This window comes from Salmo salar, chromosome 10 (assembly GCF_965601325.2).
Source record: "Salmo salar chromosome 10, fSalSal1, whole genome shotgun sequence".
In the NCBI taxonomy this organism is placed as follows: domain Eukaryota; kingdom Metazoa; phylum Chordata; class Actinopteri; order Salmoniformes; family Salmonidae; genus Salmo; species Salmo salar.
The window spans coordinates 113,545,990-113,564,632 of record NC_138300.1 but is presented as its reverse complement, the minus strand read 5'-3'; the positions used below and the strand labels follow the sequence as shown (position 1 = coordinate 113,564,632).

Sequence of the window (18,643 nt, the reverse complement as noted above, 5' to 3'; positions counted from 1 at the left end):
TGCTCTTAAATGCAAGTAAAACTAAATGCGTGCTCTTCAACTGGTCGCTGCACGCACCTGCCCGCCCGTCCAGCATCACTACTCTAGACGGTTCTGACTTAGAATATGTGAACAACTACAAATACCTAGGTGTCTGGTTAGACTGTAAACTCTCCTTCCAGACTCACATTAAGCATCGCCAATCCAAAATTAAATCTAGAATCGGCTTCCTATTTCGCAACAAAGCATCCTTCACTCATGCTGCCAAACATACCCTCGTAAAACTGACCATCCTATCGATCCTCGACTTCGGCGATGTCATTTACAAAATAGCCTCCTACACTCTACTCAACAAATTGGATGCAGTCTATCACAATGCCATCCGTTTTCTCACCAAAGCCCCATATACTATCCACCATTGCGACCTGTATGCTCTCGTTGGCTGGCCCTTGCTTCATACTCGTCGCCAAACCCACTGGCTCCAGGTCATCTACAAGTCTCTGCTAGGTAAAGTCCCGCCTTATCTCAGCTCACTGGTCACCATAGCAGCACCCACCCGTAGCTCACACTCCAGCATGTATATCTCACTAGTCACCCCCAAAGCCAATTCCTACTTTGACCGCCTTTCGTTTTAGTTCTCTGCTGCCAATGACTGAAACGAACTGCAAAAATCACTGAAGCTGTAGACTCATATCTCCCTCACTAGCTTTAAGCACCAGCTGTCAGAGCAGCTCACAGATCACTACACCTGTACATAGCACATCTGCAAATAGCCCATCCAACTACCTCATCCCCATACTGTATTTATTTATCTTGCTCCTTTGCACCCCAGTATCTCTACTTGCACAGTAATCTTCTGCACATCAATCACTCCAGTGTCTAGTTGGTATATTGTAATTACTTTGCCACCATGGCCTATTTATTACCTTACCTCCCTTATCTTACCTCATTTGCACACACTGTATATAGATTTTCTTCGACTCTATTACCTGGCATCTTTTCACTCCCTCCTCTCCACATTTTCTTCCTCTGTTTCTGCTGCTAAAGCCACTTTCTACCACTCTAAATTCCAAGCATCTGCCTCTAACCCTAGGAAGCTCTTTGCCACCTTCTCCTCCCTCCTGAATCCTCCTCCCCCTCCCCCCCTCCCTCTCTGCGGATGACTTTGTCAACCATTTTGAAAAGAAGGTTGACGACATCCAATCCTCGTTTGTTAAGTCAAACGACACCGCTGGTCCTGCTCACATTGCCCTACCCTATGCTTTGACCTCTTTCTCCCCTCTCTCCAGATGAAATCTTGCGACTTGTGACGGCCGGCTGCCCAACAACCTGCCCGCTTGACCCTATCCCCTCCTCTCTTCTCCAGACCATTTCCGGAGACCTTCTCCCATACCTCACCTCGCTCATCAACTCATCCTTGACCGCTGGCTACGTCCCTTCCGTCTTCAAGAGAGCGAGAGTTGCACCCCTTCTCAAAAAACCAACACTCGATCCCTCCGATGTCAACAACTACAGACCAGTATCCCTTTTTCTTTTCTCTCCAAAACTCTTGAACGTGCCGTCCTTGGCCAGCTCTCTTGCTATCTCTCTCAGAATGACCTTCTTGATCCAAATCAGTCAGGTTTCAAGACTGGTCATTCAACTGAGACTGCTCTTCTCTGTGTCACGGAGGCTCTCCGCACTGCTAAAGCTAACTCTCTCTCCTCTGCTCTCATCCTTCTAGACCTATCTGCTGCCTTTGATACTGTGAACTATCAGATCCTCCTCTCCACCCTCTCCGAGTTGGGCATCTCCGGCGCGACTCACTCTTGGATTGCGTCCTACCTGACAGGTCGCTCCTACCAGGTGGCGTGGCGAGAATCCGTCTCCGCACCACGTGCTCTCACCACTGGTGTCCCCCAGGGCTCAGTTCTAGGCCCTCTCCTATTCTCGCTATACACCAAGTCACTTGGCTCTGTCATATCCTCACATGGTCTCTCCTATCATTGCTACGCAGATGACACACAACTACTCTTCTCCTTTCCCCCTTCTGATAACCAGATTGCAAATCGCATCTCTGCATGTCTGGCAGACATATCAGTGTGGATGACGGATCACCATCTCAAGCTGAACCTCGGCAAGACGGAGCTGCTCTTCCTCCCGGGGAAGGACTGCCCGTTCCATGATCTCGCCATCACGGTTGACAACTCCATTGTGTCCTCCTCCCAGAGTGCTAAGAGCCTTGGCGTGACCCTGGACAACACCCTGTCGTTCTTCGCTAACATCAAGGCGGTGACCCGATCCTGTAGGTTCATGCTCTACAACATTCGCAGAGTACGACCCTGCCTCACACAGGAAGCGGCGCAGGTCCTAATCCAGGCACTTGTCATCTCCCGTCTGGATTACTGCAACTCGCTGTTGGCGGGGCTCCCCGCCTGCGCCATTAAACCCCTACAACTCATCCAGAACGCCGCAGCCCGTCTGGTGTTCAACCTTCCCAAGTTCTCTCACGTCACCCCGCTCCTCCGCACACTCCACTGGCTTCCAGTTGAAGCTCGCATCTGCTACAAGACCATGGTGCTTGCCTACGGAGCTGTGAGGGGAACGGCACCTCCGTACCTTCAGGCTCTGATCAGTCCCTACACCCAAACGAGGGCACTGCGTTCATCCACCTCTGGCCTGCTGGCCCCCCTACCTCTGCAGAAGCACAGTTCCCGCTCAGCCCAGTCAAAACTGTTCACTGCTCTGGCACCCCAATGGTGGAACAAGCTCCCTCACGACGCCAGGACAGCGGAGTCAATCACCACCTTCCGGAGACACCTGAAACCCCACCTCTTTAAGGAATACCTGGGATAGGATTAAGTAATCCTTCTAACCCCCCCCCCACCCTCCACCCCCCCCCCCCCCAAAAAAAAAAGATATAGATGTACTATTGTAAAGTGGTTGTTCCGCTGGATATCATAGGTGAATGCACCAATTTGAAGGTCATTCTGGATAAGAGCGTCTGCTAAATTACGTAAATGTAAATGTAATTGACTGTATGTTTTGTTTATTCCATGTGTAACTCTGTGTTGTTGTATGTGTCGAACTGCTTTGCTTTATTCTTGGCCAGGTCGCAGTTGTAAATGGAACTTGTTCTCAACTAGCCTACCTGGTTAAATAAAGGTGAAATAAAATAATAAAAAAATGTATGTACAGTTGACGTGGGAAGTTTACATACACTTAGGTTGGAGTCATTAAAACTTGTTTTTCAACCACTCCACACATTTCTTGTTAACAAACTATAGTTTTGGCAAGTCGATTAGGAGATCTACTTTGTGCATGACACAAGTAATTTTTCCAACAATTGTTTACAGACAGATTATTTCACGTATAATTCACTGTATCACAATTCCAGTGAGTCAGAAGTTTACATACACTAAGTTGACTGTGCCTTTAAATGACTTGGAAAATTCCAGAAAATGATGTCATGGCTTTAGAAGCTTCTGATAGGCTAATTGACGTCAATTGGAGGTGTACCTGTGGATGTATTTCAAGGCCTACCTTCAAACTCAGTGCCTATTTGCTTGAAGTTTACATAGACTCAATTAGTATTTGGTAGCAGTGCCTTTAAATTGTTTAACTTGGATCAAACGTTTCAGGTAGCCTTCCACAAGCTTCCCACAATAAATTGGGTGAATTTTGGCCCATTCCTCCTGTCAGAGCTGGTGTAACTTAGTCGTGTTTGTAGGCCTCCTTGCTTGCACACACTTTTTCAGTTCTGCTCTCAAATTTTCTATGGGATTGATGTAAGGGGCTTTGTGATGGCCACTCCAATACCTTGACATTGTTGTCCTTAAGCTATTTTGCCACAACTTTGGAAGTGTGCTTGGGGTCATTGTCCATTTGGAAGACCCATTTGCGACCAAGCTTTAACTTCCTGACTGATGTCTTGATGTTGCTTCAATATATCCACATAATTTTCCTACCTCATGATGCCATCTATTTTGTGAAGTGCACCAGTCCCTCTTGCAGCAAAGCACCCCAACAACACGATGCTGCCACCCCCATGTTTCACGGTTGGGATGGTGTTATTCATTATCATTATGGCCAAACAGTTCTATTTTTGTTTCATCAGACCAGAGGACATTTCTCCAAAAAGTACGATCTTTGTCCCCATGTGCAGTTGCAAACCGTAGTCTGGCTTTTTTATGGCGGTTTTGGAGCAGTGGCTTCTTCCTTGCTGAGCGGCCTTTCATGTTATGTCAATATAGGACTTGTTTTACTGTGGATATAGATACTTTTGTACCTGTTTCCTCCAGCATCTTCACAAGGTCCTTTGCTGTTGTTCTGGGATTGATTTGCACTTTTCACACCAAAGTACGTTCATCTCTAGGAGACAGAACGCGTCTCCTTCCTGAGTGGTATGATGGCTGCGTGGTCCCATGGTGTTTATACTTGCGTACTATTGTTTGTACAGATGAACGTGGTACCTTCAGGCGTTTGGAATTTGCTCCCAAGAATGAACCAGACTTCTGGAGGTCTACAATTTTTTTTCTGAGGTCTTGGCTGATTTCTTTTCATTTTCCAATGATGTCAAGCAGAGGCACTGATTTTGAAGGTAGGCCTTGAAATACATCCACAGGTACACCTCCAATTAACTCAAATTATGTAAATTAGCCTATCAGAAGCTTCTAAAGCCATGACATAATTTTCTTGAATTTTTCCAAGCTGTTTAAAGGCACAGTCAACTTAGTTTATGTAAACTTCTGACCCACTGGAATTGTGATACAGTGAATGATAAGTGAAATAATCTGTCTGTAAACAATTGTTGGAAAAATGACTGTGTCATGCGCAAAGTATATGTCCTAACCGACTTGCCAAAACTATAGTTTGTTAACAAGAAATTTGTGGAGTGGTTGAAAAATCAGTTTTAATGACTCCAACCTAAGTGCATGTAAACTTCCGACTTCATCTGTACATTACTGGGGTTTTAGATTTTAGTGATGTTATATATATGCAGGCCTCAACCACTACCCTGAGAGCACTTGATTCAGCATATCATGCAGCCCTCAGGTTAATTTTCAAATCAATAATGTCTAACACATCATTGTGATCTCTACAGCGCTGTTGGCTGGTCATCATTCACCTTGCGTAGGCTTAAACACTGGTATGCACTGATTTATAAGGCCATATTGGATAAAATGCCATTTTATCTGTTCTTTTTTAGTCAGGTCGGTAAATAAATATAAATTACGGTCCCATTCTCATTTGCTTCTAACCAAAAATTAGAACAGGTCATGGTAGAAATAGTTTTAGTTACTTAGCTCCGTGGTCCTGGATTTCTCTCCTGAACATTTAAAAATGTGATGATCTAGTTTTGTTGGTGGAGTTTAAACACTTGATCAATGTATATATGATAGAAGAGTGTAATTGTCTTTAGGACAAATGTTTTTAGTCAAGACTTTTGTGTTTTTAATGTAATATGTAATTTTTGTACTGTTTGTGTGTTTATAGTTTTGTTTAATGTTGTGTATGTAAGTTGTTTTGTCTGAAACGTTGTTTCCTCTGCTGCTATTGGACCAGGTCTCTCTTGGAAAAGAGATGTTATCTCAATGAGAAAAACCTGTATAAATAAAGGTAAAATAAAACTATCTATACAAATTTTAATAGGGGAAATTCCTGTATTATTATATGAATGAAGCGCTTTGGATGTATTGTTTGGGGGTTGGCGTGGTATCCAGGAAGAATGGCCTTGACACAAGACCTGTGTAGGGCCGTATTCTACAGTAACCTTGAACAGGCAGGATGCTTGACAGGGTCTTTAACACTGAGATATTCAGATGACTTACAATTTACAGTTTTTATCACTCCGTACAAGCATTTGTTGGAACAATGTCGATTTTCAAAACAGTAAATGCATTTTCAAAAGACAAATATATTAATCAAAACTATATTATAATGTGAAAATTGCAAATACATTCATCAAAAGAACACGACTGCCTGCAAAAAAGATCAACAAAATCATACTTATCTATTGAGTCCAAGCAGACAAAACAGAAAGTGAGTCTGTCTTTTAAAAATCCCAGTAGATTGATACATTTTTTTGCAGTCACTAAATCATTATGATAAAAATTGGAAGTATTAATATTCAAAGGTGCAGAATTACTCTCCTTTCATGCATATTTTACCAAAAGATTTCATTCACATCAATTAAATATTATTCCTGATCATTATTTTAATAAAAAATGAGCACATTGTGTGCTGGATTCATTAATCGGTATCATCCCAATCCAAATCCATGTATTCAATACATAGGCTGCTTTGCTCATAGTTTTGTAGACCATTGGTGCACAGAAACACAATCCACAATAGAAACAAGGAAAGATGAATACAGTGGAGGAACACAACTGATATGAATGTATAGGCCTCAATCCACACCAAAGCAAAGCTCTGTGATGAAAGGTCACAATGTTGGAGATGATGACTTCCGAGTAACCCAAAGTTACTTAGAACTAAACCCAACTTCATTCTCTGCATCTATGCATGTCCACGATATTGCAACAAATAATAAACATTAGACAGTCCCATTGCCTAGATATTTCCTATATTGTACATGGTATGACACTGATGGGATGATTTATAATTTTGTGCAGTAGTATTTACTGACTGCCGGAAACAGTTAACATAAGTGCACAAATTTCTCTTCTGATGAAAATAATGTCTTACTATTCTGTGAATTTTGTATTCACTTATGACATTTGTATTTAAAGTTTTGCAAAAGGTGGTCTAGGATATGCAAGTCAGGTACAAAGCCAGAGAGGTCCTCCAGGCCAAAATACAGTTGGTGGTACAGTAATTGAAAAAGGTTGGGAACCACTGCTATACACCGATCCACTGTAGATTTCAACACAAAACTGTATCAGTGTGACAACTGTTTTAAAGGATAGGACCCCCCCCCTCCCCCTCCAATCCTCAGTTTATGAACCGGGCATTAAATCCCAAGACTCAATACTAATATCCCATGCATTACGACACGCTTCCTGTGTTTCCTATGGGACCAATCAAATGTGGTGTTTTGCAGTGGAAATCTACAGATCAGAAGATGAGACCATAAAATCTGTGACGCAGAGAAAATACTGGATTTTTTTTTAAACACTTCCTCTGTGTGTGTTTATGTTGTTTATCAGGAAGATGGAGGCACAGTGTGGCATCGTTTAGTAGTTTGATGAGTTGTTTTCATTCAACAATGGCTTTCCTCCTGTCTTCTTAATGACTCTCTTGATGTCATTATGGGAAGGGGAATTGGCAATTCTTTCATGTTATGTGTGAGAGAAAAAAATTCTGATTCCGAACATCACTCGTTAATGTGTCCCATTCTTAAAACATTGTTTCCGATCTCAAGCAGTAACCTGACAACAAAGCCACAACATCTTCCTCAGCCAAGCCTCCCTTTAACAATCAGTTGGTTGCACCCACTGACCCTCACTGGGTTATGTGAACACGTTGTAGCCCGTATTCTTTGATGTGAGTGCCTGGCGACAGGTAGCCTACAGTTCCTTGGTGATCTAAAGAGATGGGAAGAGCTTCCAATCACCAGGTCAAAGAGCAGCAGGGGGAAAACCCCTTGAGAATCAGTGCTATGTTGTTGTGAAGAGCCTCCTCCTCCACTTATAGATTGGCCTGTCACCCCAAACATTATTTTTCTAGAAATAAGTGCTGGTGAAACAAGAACAGAAGTGGTTGAAAACCGGTCCTGTCGAAATGAGGAATGGGTCCTTGATTGTTGTTTTCCTGTCTGGCAGATACTGTGGTCTAAATCAACCGCTAAATATGATATTATGTGCATTTGTAGACAATGCATTGGCTGTTTGTTATGACATTTCATCACATCTCATGACGAATTCACCCTGGGTCAAATGCTCACATTCGCCCTCCTCCTGAACCCAGAATATAGCTATATCATACATTCTATAAATAAAAGATGTTATTTCACAATTCATATGTTATTATGTAATAATAAAAACATATATGTGTGAGAGGTGAATCCAGAACAGGCTGTGCTCCAGAGCTGCCCCCCATTTGGTTTTTAAAGGTATGTGTGGCCCCCGGTGGCCCCTGATTCGGGGGCTCCAAACAGATTTGGCCCCTCTTCCTGTTTCCTCTTTCCCAGTGTCCTCTCTGACTATGTCCCAAATGGTACCCTATTCCATTTAAAGAGCACTACTTTTGACCAGGGCCCATACATGTAGCGCGGCATTTTGGACACAGCCTCTGTTGTCACCCCTGGAAGTGAACATTATGTTTGGTGAAGGTCCCCCGCTCACTCTCTTTATTCTGGTAGCATCTTCACTATAGTGCACCATTAAGAGTCTGATATTAAATGTTACCAGACAAACCATGGCAAGGGTCGGGCTCTTTTCTTGCCTTCTGTTCACCATGGCTGTGTATGCACTGACTTTTGAATTCAATCTCATTAAAGGTAAGGCACCTTTTTGGTTCGATGGGATTCTTTTTTTTTAAATGTATCAATATGAAAGAAGGGATGCTGCAAATGTTTAGAGTTTTGTTGCATTGTTATGGGCCAGGGAAATACTTATTTATAACCATTTTGATTACACTTCTCTGAAGAAATCAGATATAATGCTTTATTACTTGTTATAAGCATGCATGAGCACTCATTATGTCTTATTAATGTGCTTATAACATGTTATGTATTTCTATGTGGAATTTCTTTAATGGATGAAACATATTAAGTCATTTAGGATAATTTTTAGATGATAGTAAGACATTATAACAAGTTATTCAAAGTCAACAACTTATGACAAGTCTTATAATGCATTACACATAGATCTATTTAAATAAGAGTAATACTGTTTTTTGCAGTTTTCACTAATCTTGTGTGTAGTCCACTCTTATTGCAATACATTCAGTCTAATGGATTTGACTTGTGCAGTTTTCCCTGAGGTTGGCAGAATCTCTGGCGTGTCCATGGTGTCTTACGGGAATCAATATGCCCTGAACGCCTCTCAGGCTAGAGCCATGTGCCGCTTCCTGAACATCACCATAGCGACCTGGGAACAGGTCCATACTGCTCACCAACATGGACTGGAGACATGCGGGTATGCTGAACACTGTAGGGTGGGGTGGTGGCAGAAATGTCCCACTGGGTATGTCCCCTTTTAAGGGAGTGCAAATTGTGTATGTGTGCATATACAAGATCATGGAGGTAATAGGCTTGTTAAATTACGTAGATAGTTCTGCATGTTTAATGCAAAATAGTAAAACATTTATTCATATAAATTCCAAGAAGTAACAATTCCTGTAGTGTTAAAGTTGGAGATCTGTACTGTGCATCTCCTAGAGACATTATACATTTGTAAAAAACACAGCACAAATAAAATATCTCAGAGCAGGGTTAAATATCCAGTACAAAATAATATCTCATGTGTGGTCTTTCAAACAGATATGGCTGGATAGATAAACAGATTGCAGTTATCCCTCGCATTGTGAAGAGCACGAAATGTGGCAGGAATAACATTGGGTTAATAACATGGAGAGCACCGATAAACAAACCCTTTCATGTGTTTTGTTTCAATTTAACAGGTACATATAAGTTGTATATATGTAATGATCATGCATGTTAAATTAACTAAAGCAAAGCATTGATCATAAACATGTTAAAATGAAAAATGCATTTTAAAAATAGTTTGAATGTGCTTTACTTTAGAAAATTGACTTGTTGATGCCTTCGCTCACCCCATGCAGATTTAGAGAATCCTTTGGATATCACAACACCTAATGTCCAGACCACAACAAAAACTATGACCACTAGAACAGTCTCAACATCAGCACCAACTACTACCAAAACTGTGAAAAACAGGGTCAAGACAACACCTAAAGTTCCAGCACCTAAAGTTCCAGCACCTAAATCAACAACACAAGTCTCAAGATTGGCCCCCACTACCACAACAACGACCACTTACCTGGTCCAGTCAACAACCAGCTTCATCTCCACCTCTCCTCCTCCCTCCCCATCCCCCTCGTCTCTCTCCTCCCTCCCTTGTCCCACTTCCCTCTCTCACTTACTTCCCACATCCTCTCGCTCTCTCCCCAACTCTTTCTCTCCCTCATCTCCACCTCTCATCTCGTTTTTGTCTTTCACCTCTTCCTCCCTCGTTTCCTCTCCTTCTCAAAACACCTCCACCAACCACATCGAGAGCCCTGTCGGAGGTAGGTGGTCATCCTCAAATTGCTTTTTTTTGTATTGTCAATTACATTTATGATCAGCTTCCATTTTAGATTGTTATAATATATTTGACACACCTTTATCCTTTCAGCAATATATACGGTTCTCCTCATCATCTTCCTGGCTGTGGCAGTAGCAGCGTGTTACTACAAAATGTGGGTCTTATGTTTATATTGCTGTGTACTTACTTTGATCATAAGCATGTTATACATATTATACTATACGTTGATTATAAGGATTTTATACATGATTATACGTGAAGATATTTATAACGAACCCAAAATAGTTTATCTGTGTCGTTTACAGTGGAAGCAAATGAAGCATAGTGGGCAGAACAAGCAAAGAGGTGGGCAGAGCCAAGCACGGGCTAGCGAGATCCTATTGGCGCATTGTAGCATGTATTTGCATATTTCCGTTAGGATCGTCTCCTCTGTGAAGTGCGCATGTGCACAAACTCAATTCGACCTTGCATTCCTTCTAAACAACGCAATTTTTTTTTTTACTTTGGCAAAGCGTCAAGTATAAAACTTGGTGCATTGTGTTCGTAACAGAGTTTAGTTTTGGGAAAAGAAAAATGTATTGAGATCAGATGTTTCATCGCAGAATGTCGGCTCAGTTTCACCTAGTTCCATCCTCTCCCACTACCCGCGACTGGACCTCTTCTCACTACCAAATTTGGTGATGAGAAAATATACCAAACCGATGCTTCAGCTTTATACCCCCTTTGACGTGTCTGGGTTGCATCTTCGGTCTGTGGTAAAAATGCACTATAACTGTTAGCGTAACATGTTACCATTTACTCTTCTTCTCTTCATGTTTCCTTTAAATGTACTTCAAAGGACCAGAGGTGTTTTCCCAATCCAATTCTGCCGCAGAGGACAGCACAATTTGAAGGATGACATAGAGACTGAGATGTGGATACACACGGACAGTGAGATGGATCTGCAGGACCCACAACAGAGAGAAGGAGGAGAAGAGAATGGAGACAGGAAGTCCACCAGTGACATCATTGTCAGTAATCCAGAGGCCACAACAAATGGCCCTTAGTAGCAATATACGACCATGTTGAGGGGGATTTACAGTGCTGAAAAAGACATTAGCAAAATATATTGTTGACTAACAGGAACTGCAGAAATAAGTATTAGGAACTGTAGAAATAAGTATTAGGAACTGCAGAAATAAGTATTAGGAACTGTAGAAATAAGTATTAGGAACTGTAGAAATAAGTATTAGGAACTGCAGAAATAAGTATTAGGAACTGTAGAAATAAGTATTAGGAACTGTAGAAATAAGTATTAGGAACTGTAGAAATAAGTATTAGGAACTGTAGAAATAAGTATTAGGAACTGTAGAAATAAGTATTAGGAACTGTAGAAATAAGTATTAGGAACTGCAGAAATAAGTATTAGGAACTGTAGAAATAATAGAGCTCTGCAGAGGTTTTTTTCAGATGTTTCTGATAATTCAATGTCTTTTTTGTTTTATAAATGATTGTAAACAATCAAACAAAAATATTTTCCTTTGCCTAGATTCACTGTCATCTATTTATTTGGTTTTTTATTGATTCATTTGATGTGTCTGTCCAACTTGTATTTTTGTACAGTTTTAAGTCACATTTTGTTTTATGAGTTGCAGCAAATCTTCACTTTTGTTCAATCAAAAAATGAATGCTACTAAAATGTTGATTTATTGGGCAGGGTCTAGTGCGGTGGTTTCCAACCAGGGGTACTAGGACCCCTGGGGGTACTTGGCCTATCCACAGTGTGTTCTTGAGAGGACTCAAGAGACCATAGGCTTACTGGTACAATGCACATGAGGGGGTACTTCCGAGGAACTCAGGGCTGGTGGTACAGTCAAAACAATGCAGCTGGTGGTACAGTCAGGGGCATCATGCACCACAAATATCTGAGGGGGCACAAAGTACGTGAGGGTGGCTGGAGTTGGTTCGGAGGGGCCTAGTTGGATACATTTAGATTTTTCAAACACCTGAAATAACCTTTTCCTGCAATCTACAGCCATAATCATTATGCTCAGTGCTTGACTTGGACTGAAATAGGTTCTGGTACTCATTATTTATTTACCTTTATTTAACTAGGCAAGTCAGTTAAGAACAAATTCTTATTTACAATGACAGCCTAGGAACAGTGGGTTAACTGCCTTGTTCAGGCGCAGAATGACAGATTTTTACCTTGTAAGCTCAGGGATTTGATCTAGCAACCTTTTGGTTACTGGCCAAACACTCTAACCACTAGGCTACCTGCCGCACCAATTTTGGTTGCAGGTACTTTTGAGCTAATATTCTATAAGAGGAACAGGAGCTCAAGCAGTAGAACATTTGAGGTGCCAGTGAGCTGCACTGATTATGCTTAATTCTGTCAAAAAATATATATTAAAATTTTTCTGCATACCTATGCATACATCTTGAGCTGTCTGTATCCTCCTGATTGGTGGTTCTTTAAAAAAAAAAGAAACTACATATGCTTCTCTGCTAAAATCTGGGTAACAGAAAGGAATGGGAGTCTTATTCAGTACGTTTAGTTATTGCATGCTTTTCTAAAGTCTACCAACCTTGCCAGCAGGCATGCCAGCTAAGATAGTTAGACAAGCTAGTGACTAACTTAATTGATAGCTTGAAATGGCTTCTTGGTAGCTAACATTAGTTATGAGGTTGGGAGATTGGGAACCTAAATGGGCTTTCATAAAATTTCAAGGTGACTAGTAGTATTACAGAGAAACAAAACCAAAAAATTATAATTGTAAATTATTATTGTTACAGGACAAATCTAAGGGGGCATGTCTCCCTGTGCCCCCTATGGGGATGATGCCTCTGGGTACAGTAACCTAAAAAGATTGGGAACCACTGGCCTAGAGAATACGTTTTGGGTTGGTGGAGACTGTTCCCTTACAAAAAAATATTGCAGTCAGAGTGCAGTATAACTACAGTTAGAGTGCAGTATACTGTAACTACAGTATACTGAAAATACTGCATCCAAAAGAACACTTTTTTTTTACTGCTATAATTTTGCAGTGTAACTGCAGCTAGAGTGCAGTATAACTGCAGTTCAACTGCAGTAAGTACACTGCAGTTATTCTACAATTACTGCGTCCAAAATACCACAGTTGACTGCAGATTCTGCACTTTTACTGCAGTTTCAAAACGGCAATCTTTTTTTGTAAGGGTTGCGTTTCACTGCCATCTACTGGCAGGAAAGGCTTCTTTAATGAGTAAAGCCAGTGTATCTATGTATGAGGATGACTCATGTCAGCTACAACAGCGGCTGAAATGACTGCAACACTTAACTAAGAGCTGCAGTTAGTTTCAGAGTGGGTGGCAAGGAATAAGTTAAGACCTAAATATTTCTAAAACTAAAAGCATTGTATTTGGGAATGCCACACGAGGTCTCTTCACAGTCCCAATGTCCAGAACAGACTATGGGAGACACAGTACTACAAGAGCCATGACTAGATGGAACTCTATTCCACATCAAGTAACTGATGCAAGCAGTAAAATTAGATTTTAAAAAACAGATACAAATACACCTTATGGAACAGTGGGGACTGTGAAGCAGCAACGCAAACATAGGCACAGACACATGCATACGCACACGATAACATACACACATGTACACGTGGATTTTGTACTATAGATATGTGGTACCGGTGGAGAAGAGACCTTGTGAATGTATTGTAATGTTTTTAAAATTGTATAAACTGCCTTAATTTTACTGGACCGCAGGAAGAGTAGCAGCAGCTAATGGGGATCCATAATAAATACTACCCGGTGTTCGGACTGTCGATTTTCGCTTTGCGCATGCCCAATAATATCTAGTGGTTACTACACCCAGGAATGAACGAGTTCGAAACAGAAAATCACTTCTCTCTTTGATCTTAATTATCCCGTATTAAAGTCCTCACGGAACTATCAGTCTGCCATAATGCGACGTTTCGGTTCTGTGCAACAAAAGATACCTTGTGTGTTTTTGACTGAGGTGAAAGAGGAACAATCCAGAAAACGCGAATGTCAAGTGAGTATGCAGTTAGCAGCTAACGTTACATAGTTAACGTGCGTTGCTAACTAGTTATCGTACGCCAGGTACAATAACTCAAATTAACAGTTAGAATATATGCTAGATACTACTGTATACATGTGTTTTTGTAGATTAATTTTGTATTTGTTTTCCTAATAGCTACGTTTTGTTATTATTCTTATTATTCTTACTCTCAGTAGTTAGGTGGCTACTAAGCTAATGCTAACTAGCTAATACGTCAACACAGCAGCAGTTTATTGGTTAGTGGTGCAGTCTGATGTTACCATTGAATGAAAGCCAGAGCCATGTTCAGTATGAAAACGTGGAACGTTGCAGATAGAAATGCCATGACTAAAGCTGACGTGATTTAATATTATATATACCAAAGAGATGTTTGCTCTAGCTACATCATACATTTCTATCTCAACCTTGTCCTGCTTGAACGCGACCCAGTTGATTTCTTGAAATGTGTCCACTGTAAGGGTGAATTCACCATCTTCTCTCTTTTGTGGCACCAATATGAGGGGTTATGGCAGGGGAAACGGTGTTACAGAATAACAGAATATTTATTATATTTACATGTTAATAGTATCTTCTGATTACAATTATTTATGAGGGGTTATGGCAGGGGAAACGGTGTTACAGAATATTTATTATATTTACATGTTAATATTATTACAATGATTGTCTCATCTTTTAACTAAATGCAATCTATTAGCCTCCAAAATGTAAGTTAGTATATCTAGTTGTCTGATAACGCATTCTGATAGAAGGGCTTGTCTTACACAAGGTAAAAACCCAGAGTGCATTGAGTGGAATGTTAGAAAAAGATCTTGGTAACTTTCTTAACATAGCAATGTGAAGGCAAGGAGAACTCAAATCACAAAATAGGTGAAATGAACTGGCAAAAGAGTTGAGTCCTCATTCAAAGGCAAGGGAAGTGTGAATACAAAGAGAACAGTTATTTGGCTTTTTTTTTTTACCCCAGAGTTAGAGGAATATATGTGAAAACACCATAAGATGCACATATCTGTATGTATATTCTATGACAACAAACACATTTCAATTGATATGGCACAATACAACAAAATATGACCATAGTTTTTAGGTTATGATTGATATATATTTTTCTAGCGACTTTGATTTACGGGTAGCCGCTTAAAAAAGACAGTCAGTTGCACGTACTATGCAGGAAATCTTCACCTTAATGATATCATGTGTGTAATGATATGTCCCTTTTCACTATCGTTTTTCTAACAGCAATTTCAGGTTGTAGCCACCGAAAATGTGAACCCTATAGCACTAGAATCGAATATTGACTGTGCACTTGCCACAGAAAAGCTGGATGGCACCTGCTGCTATGTTTCAATTTATAAAGGTGAGTGTTGAACTGCATAAATTAACATTGCAGCCCACACACCTGGGCTTTTATGCCCTCGTTATGAAAAAAATGAAGCTCCCTCAATGAAATGTCTACACCGTAAATGGTTTCTTTCTTTTCCAGGGCAATCATACCTCTGGGCTCGACTAGATCGGAAGCCCACCAAGCAGGCAGACAAGAGGTTCAAGAAGCATCAGCATTCCCACAAAAGTTGCAAAGGTTTCACCTGGAATGTGAAAGAAGACTTTAAGACGGTTCCAGAGTTTTGGGTCCCGGCACACAGAGTTCAGCACCACAATGGACAGCCTGTACCGGATGACCACGGACACATCCCAGGTGGGACACACTATATATGGACACACTCCTCGAGCTGGTTTCCTGGACACTGATAAACCCTAGTCCTGGACTAAAAGGCCTGTTACTCACTCGCTTTTCACTATTTTCTATTTACAAACAGTATGTCCTTTATATGGCAACTAAAGTACTGATTGTACTTTCTCAATGTATGTTCAGGTTGGGTTCCAGTGGAGAAAGACAACAAGCAGTACTGTTGGCACTCGTCTGTTGTGGACTATGATGCTGGTATAGCGCTGGTTCTGAGGCCCAGTGCTGAGAATGAAGACCTGCTAGAGATCACCATGGTACCACTGGCTGATCTCCTGGAGCAAACCCTGGAGCTTATTGGAACCAACGTCAATGGGAACCCATATGGTAAATGTGACATACAGTCCAAGTCCTCCACTGTACATGTACACATGCACTTCTGAACGTGGCCTCTTAGCAAGATCATATAAATAGTGTGTCGTTTCTGACAGGGTTGGGAAGTAAAAAGCAGCCTGTCCACGTCCTGGTTGCCCATGGGAGTGTACACATCAGGAACCCTCCCCCGGTGGACTACCAGCAGTTGTGTTCCTGGTTCCAGGACAGTCAGGAGGGCCGTGTTGAGGGCATCGTCTGGCACTGCAATGACGGGACCCTGGTCAAGGTAAGCGCTCTAGAACCCATCAGAGGCTCCTATTATGTAATTAAATTGAGACTTGGACTGTGGTATGTCTTCAGATTTTCTTTGCCAGTTTTCTTTCATCACATAATGAAATTATGAAAAGTGTGTTATTTTGTTTCCTCCAGGGCAGGAGCTTTGACATTTAAGTGGTAAAACCAGTGTTTGTTTGTTTGGCTGTAGCTCCATCGTCATCACCTGGGGCTGAGATGGCCGGATGGCGACACCATCCTGAACGCTCGGCCTGTGGTCGTCCACGTCGACGGGACCATACGAGAGTATGACATCACCAGCAAGGACTTGTTTACATCTCTCTCCCAGTTAAACGGACATCGCTTCAGCAGACTGCAGGACATCCAGTTTGACCCTTAACCTTTATTTAACCAGGAAGTCCCATTTAGGTCAGAAGACCTTTATCCCTAAATCCACCAGGAGCCGCCCGGAGTCTTAAGAAACATTCCTGTTTGTAATAATCCATGAGTCAGTGGAGTCGGTCGGCCTCACTTGGGGTAATAATGTCTCATAGTGATTATTTGAAGGTCTATGTCCTTAGAGTTAGAAATGTGTGATAGCAGTGCAGCAATGGCAGCTTTCTGTGTTATCACTTTCATTCATCCCTCCATCCCATTCATTTTTCCCATAGGGATTTTACCCTATGACAGATAATGTCAGTATACAACAAGTTATTGCTCACGTATACCCTGTAATCATATAGCATTAGAAAGCTTAGATTCACAGCTATCCATCAGATACATTTTCGCAATGTTCAGGTCAACAGAACTTTGACCTCTATGGTACATATTAGATGTACCTGTATAATTTGCTTTAAAAAGGAAATCCTGATACATTTTAAACTTTGTTTAACAAGTCATGAAATTACATTTCAAATGATATATAATATAACCTACTTTGAATGCGCTAGCTAGAACTATTGTAAAAGGAAGAAAAAAAATCACCCATATTGTGCCATTGACATTAGAATGTTTTAAGCTTAACCTATGTAATGGGGCAGCTACGTTTTTGGATTGTAACTTTAGTGATAGAAACACCACATTTCACACACTCAGCTAGAACAGGGTTTAAAAAATATTTGTAGATACAGGGCCACTACAGCATTAACCCCACTGAAGCCTTTTTCCAATATGGCCGCCAAACATCTCAATTGGGTGTTATCGAATACATTTTGCATTACCATACCTGTATGCCATATAATTGTATTAGAATACATATTGATTTAAAATAACTATGTGTAATGTTTGCTGCTCTCATCATCCAGATATTAGGTTAAAAGGTATTGGCATTCTACATTGTAATGTATGCATAAAGTTTCCAGTCCTCTGTTAATGAAAACAGTTAATATCATTTTCATCAGCTCACATCCATGTCTATTCACATGTACATATCCATTTTCCATGTTTGAAGATTAAATATAGCAATTACTGATCATAACAGCTTCTTGGGCATATTCTAACCACAATTATGTCGGTAATTTAACATTGTTATATATCCGCCACACCTGGCTAATTTGGTTGTGTATTCTACATCACTAAGAACATTTCAAGATATTATTGGGCATAATATAATTATTTCATACAGGTATGGTAATGCAACATTTATCCAATAAGACCCTTTTTAGTTGTTTGGTGGCCATGTTGGGAAAAAAATTCTGTGGGGTTAATGCGTGAATCATGTGATGGTCCTGAACACTCTAAGAATGTCTCTGATGGAACACAGAGAAAGCTACCATTGCTGTACTACTATCACACATTTCCTAACTCTAGGGACTCAGACCTTTAAAAAAAAATCACTGAGATGATGTCACCGCAAGAGAGCCTTACGGCCCAGATTTAGGGGCCTGGCTCCAGGACTGTAAGCTTCCATACTGTATTACCATTAGTATGGTTGAACCAGACTAAATAGTGGGGTCACCAGTGAAACAATGGTGAGTGCAGCGTTCAATCTGGTTTAACCTGGCTATATGTCTTCCAATATGAACGAACCTGCCCAATAAAAAGCCTGTAAATATATTGAATATGTGTAGCCTAAGT

At 40.9% G+C, this 18,643-nt stretch overlaps 2 protein-coding genes across 2 annotated transcripts; both read left to right on the top strand.

Annotated features, from left to right (window-relative positions):
* Positions 1-8,211: 8,211 nt before the first annotated feature.
* lyve1b (lymphatic vessel endothelial hyaluronic receptor 1b) lies at positions 8,212-11,716 on the top strand. Its single transcript, XM_014125672.3, has 6 exons — positions 8,212-8,419; positions 8,894-9,059; positions 9,404-9,543; positions 9,706-10,170; positions 10,278-10,341; positions 11,026-11,716. The coding sequence occupies exons 1-6, from the start codon at positions 8,338-8,340 to the stop codon at positions 11,231-11,233; spliced, it is 1,125 nt and encodes a 374-aa protein (XP_013981147.3). The 5' UTR covers positions 8,212-8,337; the 3' UTR covers positions 11,234-11,716.
* Positions 11,717-13,991: 2,275 nt separating this feature from the next.
* rlig1 (RNA 5'-phosphate and 3'-OH ligase 1) lies at positions 13,992-18,627 on the top strand. Its single transcript, XM_014125671.3, has 6 exons — positions 13,992-14,211; positions 15,475-15,592; positions 15,719-15,931; positions 16,109-16,306; positions 16,411-16,580; positions 16,779-18,627. Exons 1-6 carry the CDS (start codon positions 14,122-14,124, stop codon positions 16,965-16,967), a joined length of 978 nt encoding a protein of 325 aa, XP_013981146.1. The 5' UTR covers positions 13,992-14,121; the 3' UTR covers positions 16,968-18,627.
* The last annotated feature ends 16 nt before the right edge of the window (positions 18,628-18,643 follow it).

What these genes read in the sequence shown, in the direction of transcription:
- lyve1b (XM_014125672.3), top strand. Translation starts at nt 8,338, where the DNA reads ATGGCAAGGGTCGGGCTCTTTTCTTGCCTTCTGTTCACCATGGCTGTG. An exon ending in TGAATTCAATCTCATTAAAG is followed by an intron (nt 8,420 to 8,893) that starts GTAAGGCACCTT and finishes TGACTTGTGCAG; the next exon opens with TTTTCCCTGAGGTTGGCAGA. An exon ending in GTTTTGTTTCAATTTAACAG is followed by an intron (nt 9,544 to 9,705) that starts GTACATATAAGT and finishes CACCCCATGCAG; the next exon opens with ATTTAGAGAATCCTTTGGAT.
- rlig1 (XM_014125671.3), top strand. Translation starts at nt 14,122, where the DNA reads ATGCGACGTTTCGGTTCTGTGCAACAAAAGATACCTTGTGTGTTTTTG. An exon ending in CGTCAATGGGAACCCATATG is followed by an intron (nt 16,307 to 16,410) that starts GTAAATGTGACA and finishes CGTTTCTGACAG; the next exon opens with GGTTGGGAAGTAAAAAGCAG. An exon ending in ATGACGGGACCCTGGTCAAG is followed by an intron (nt 16,581 to 16,778) that starts GTAAGCGCTCTA and finishes GTTTGGCTGTAG; the next exon opens with CTCCATCGTCATCACCTGGG.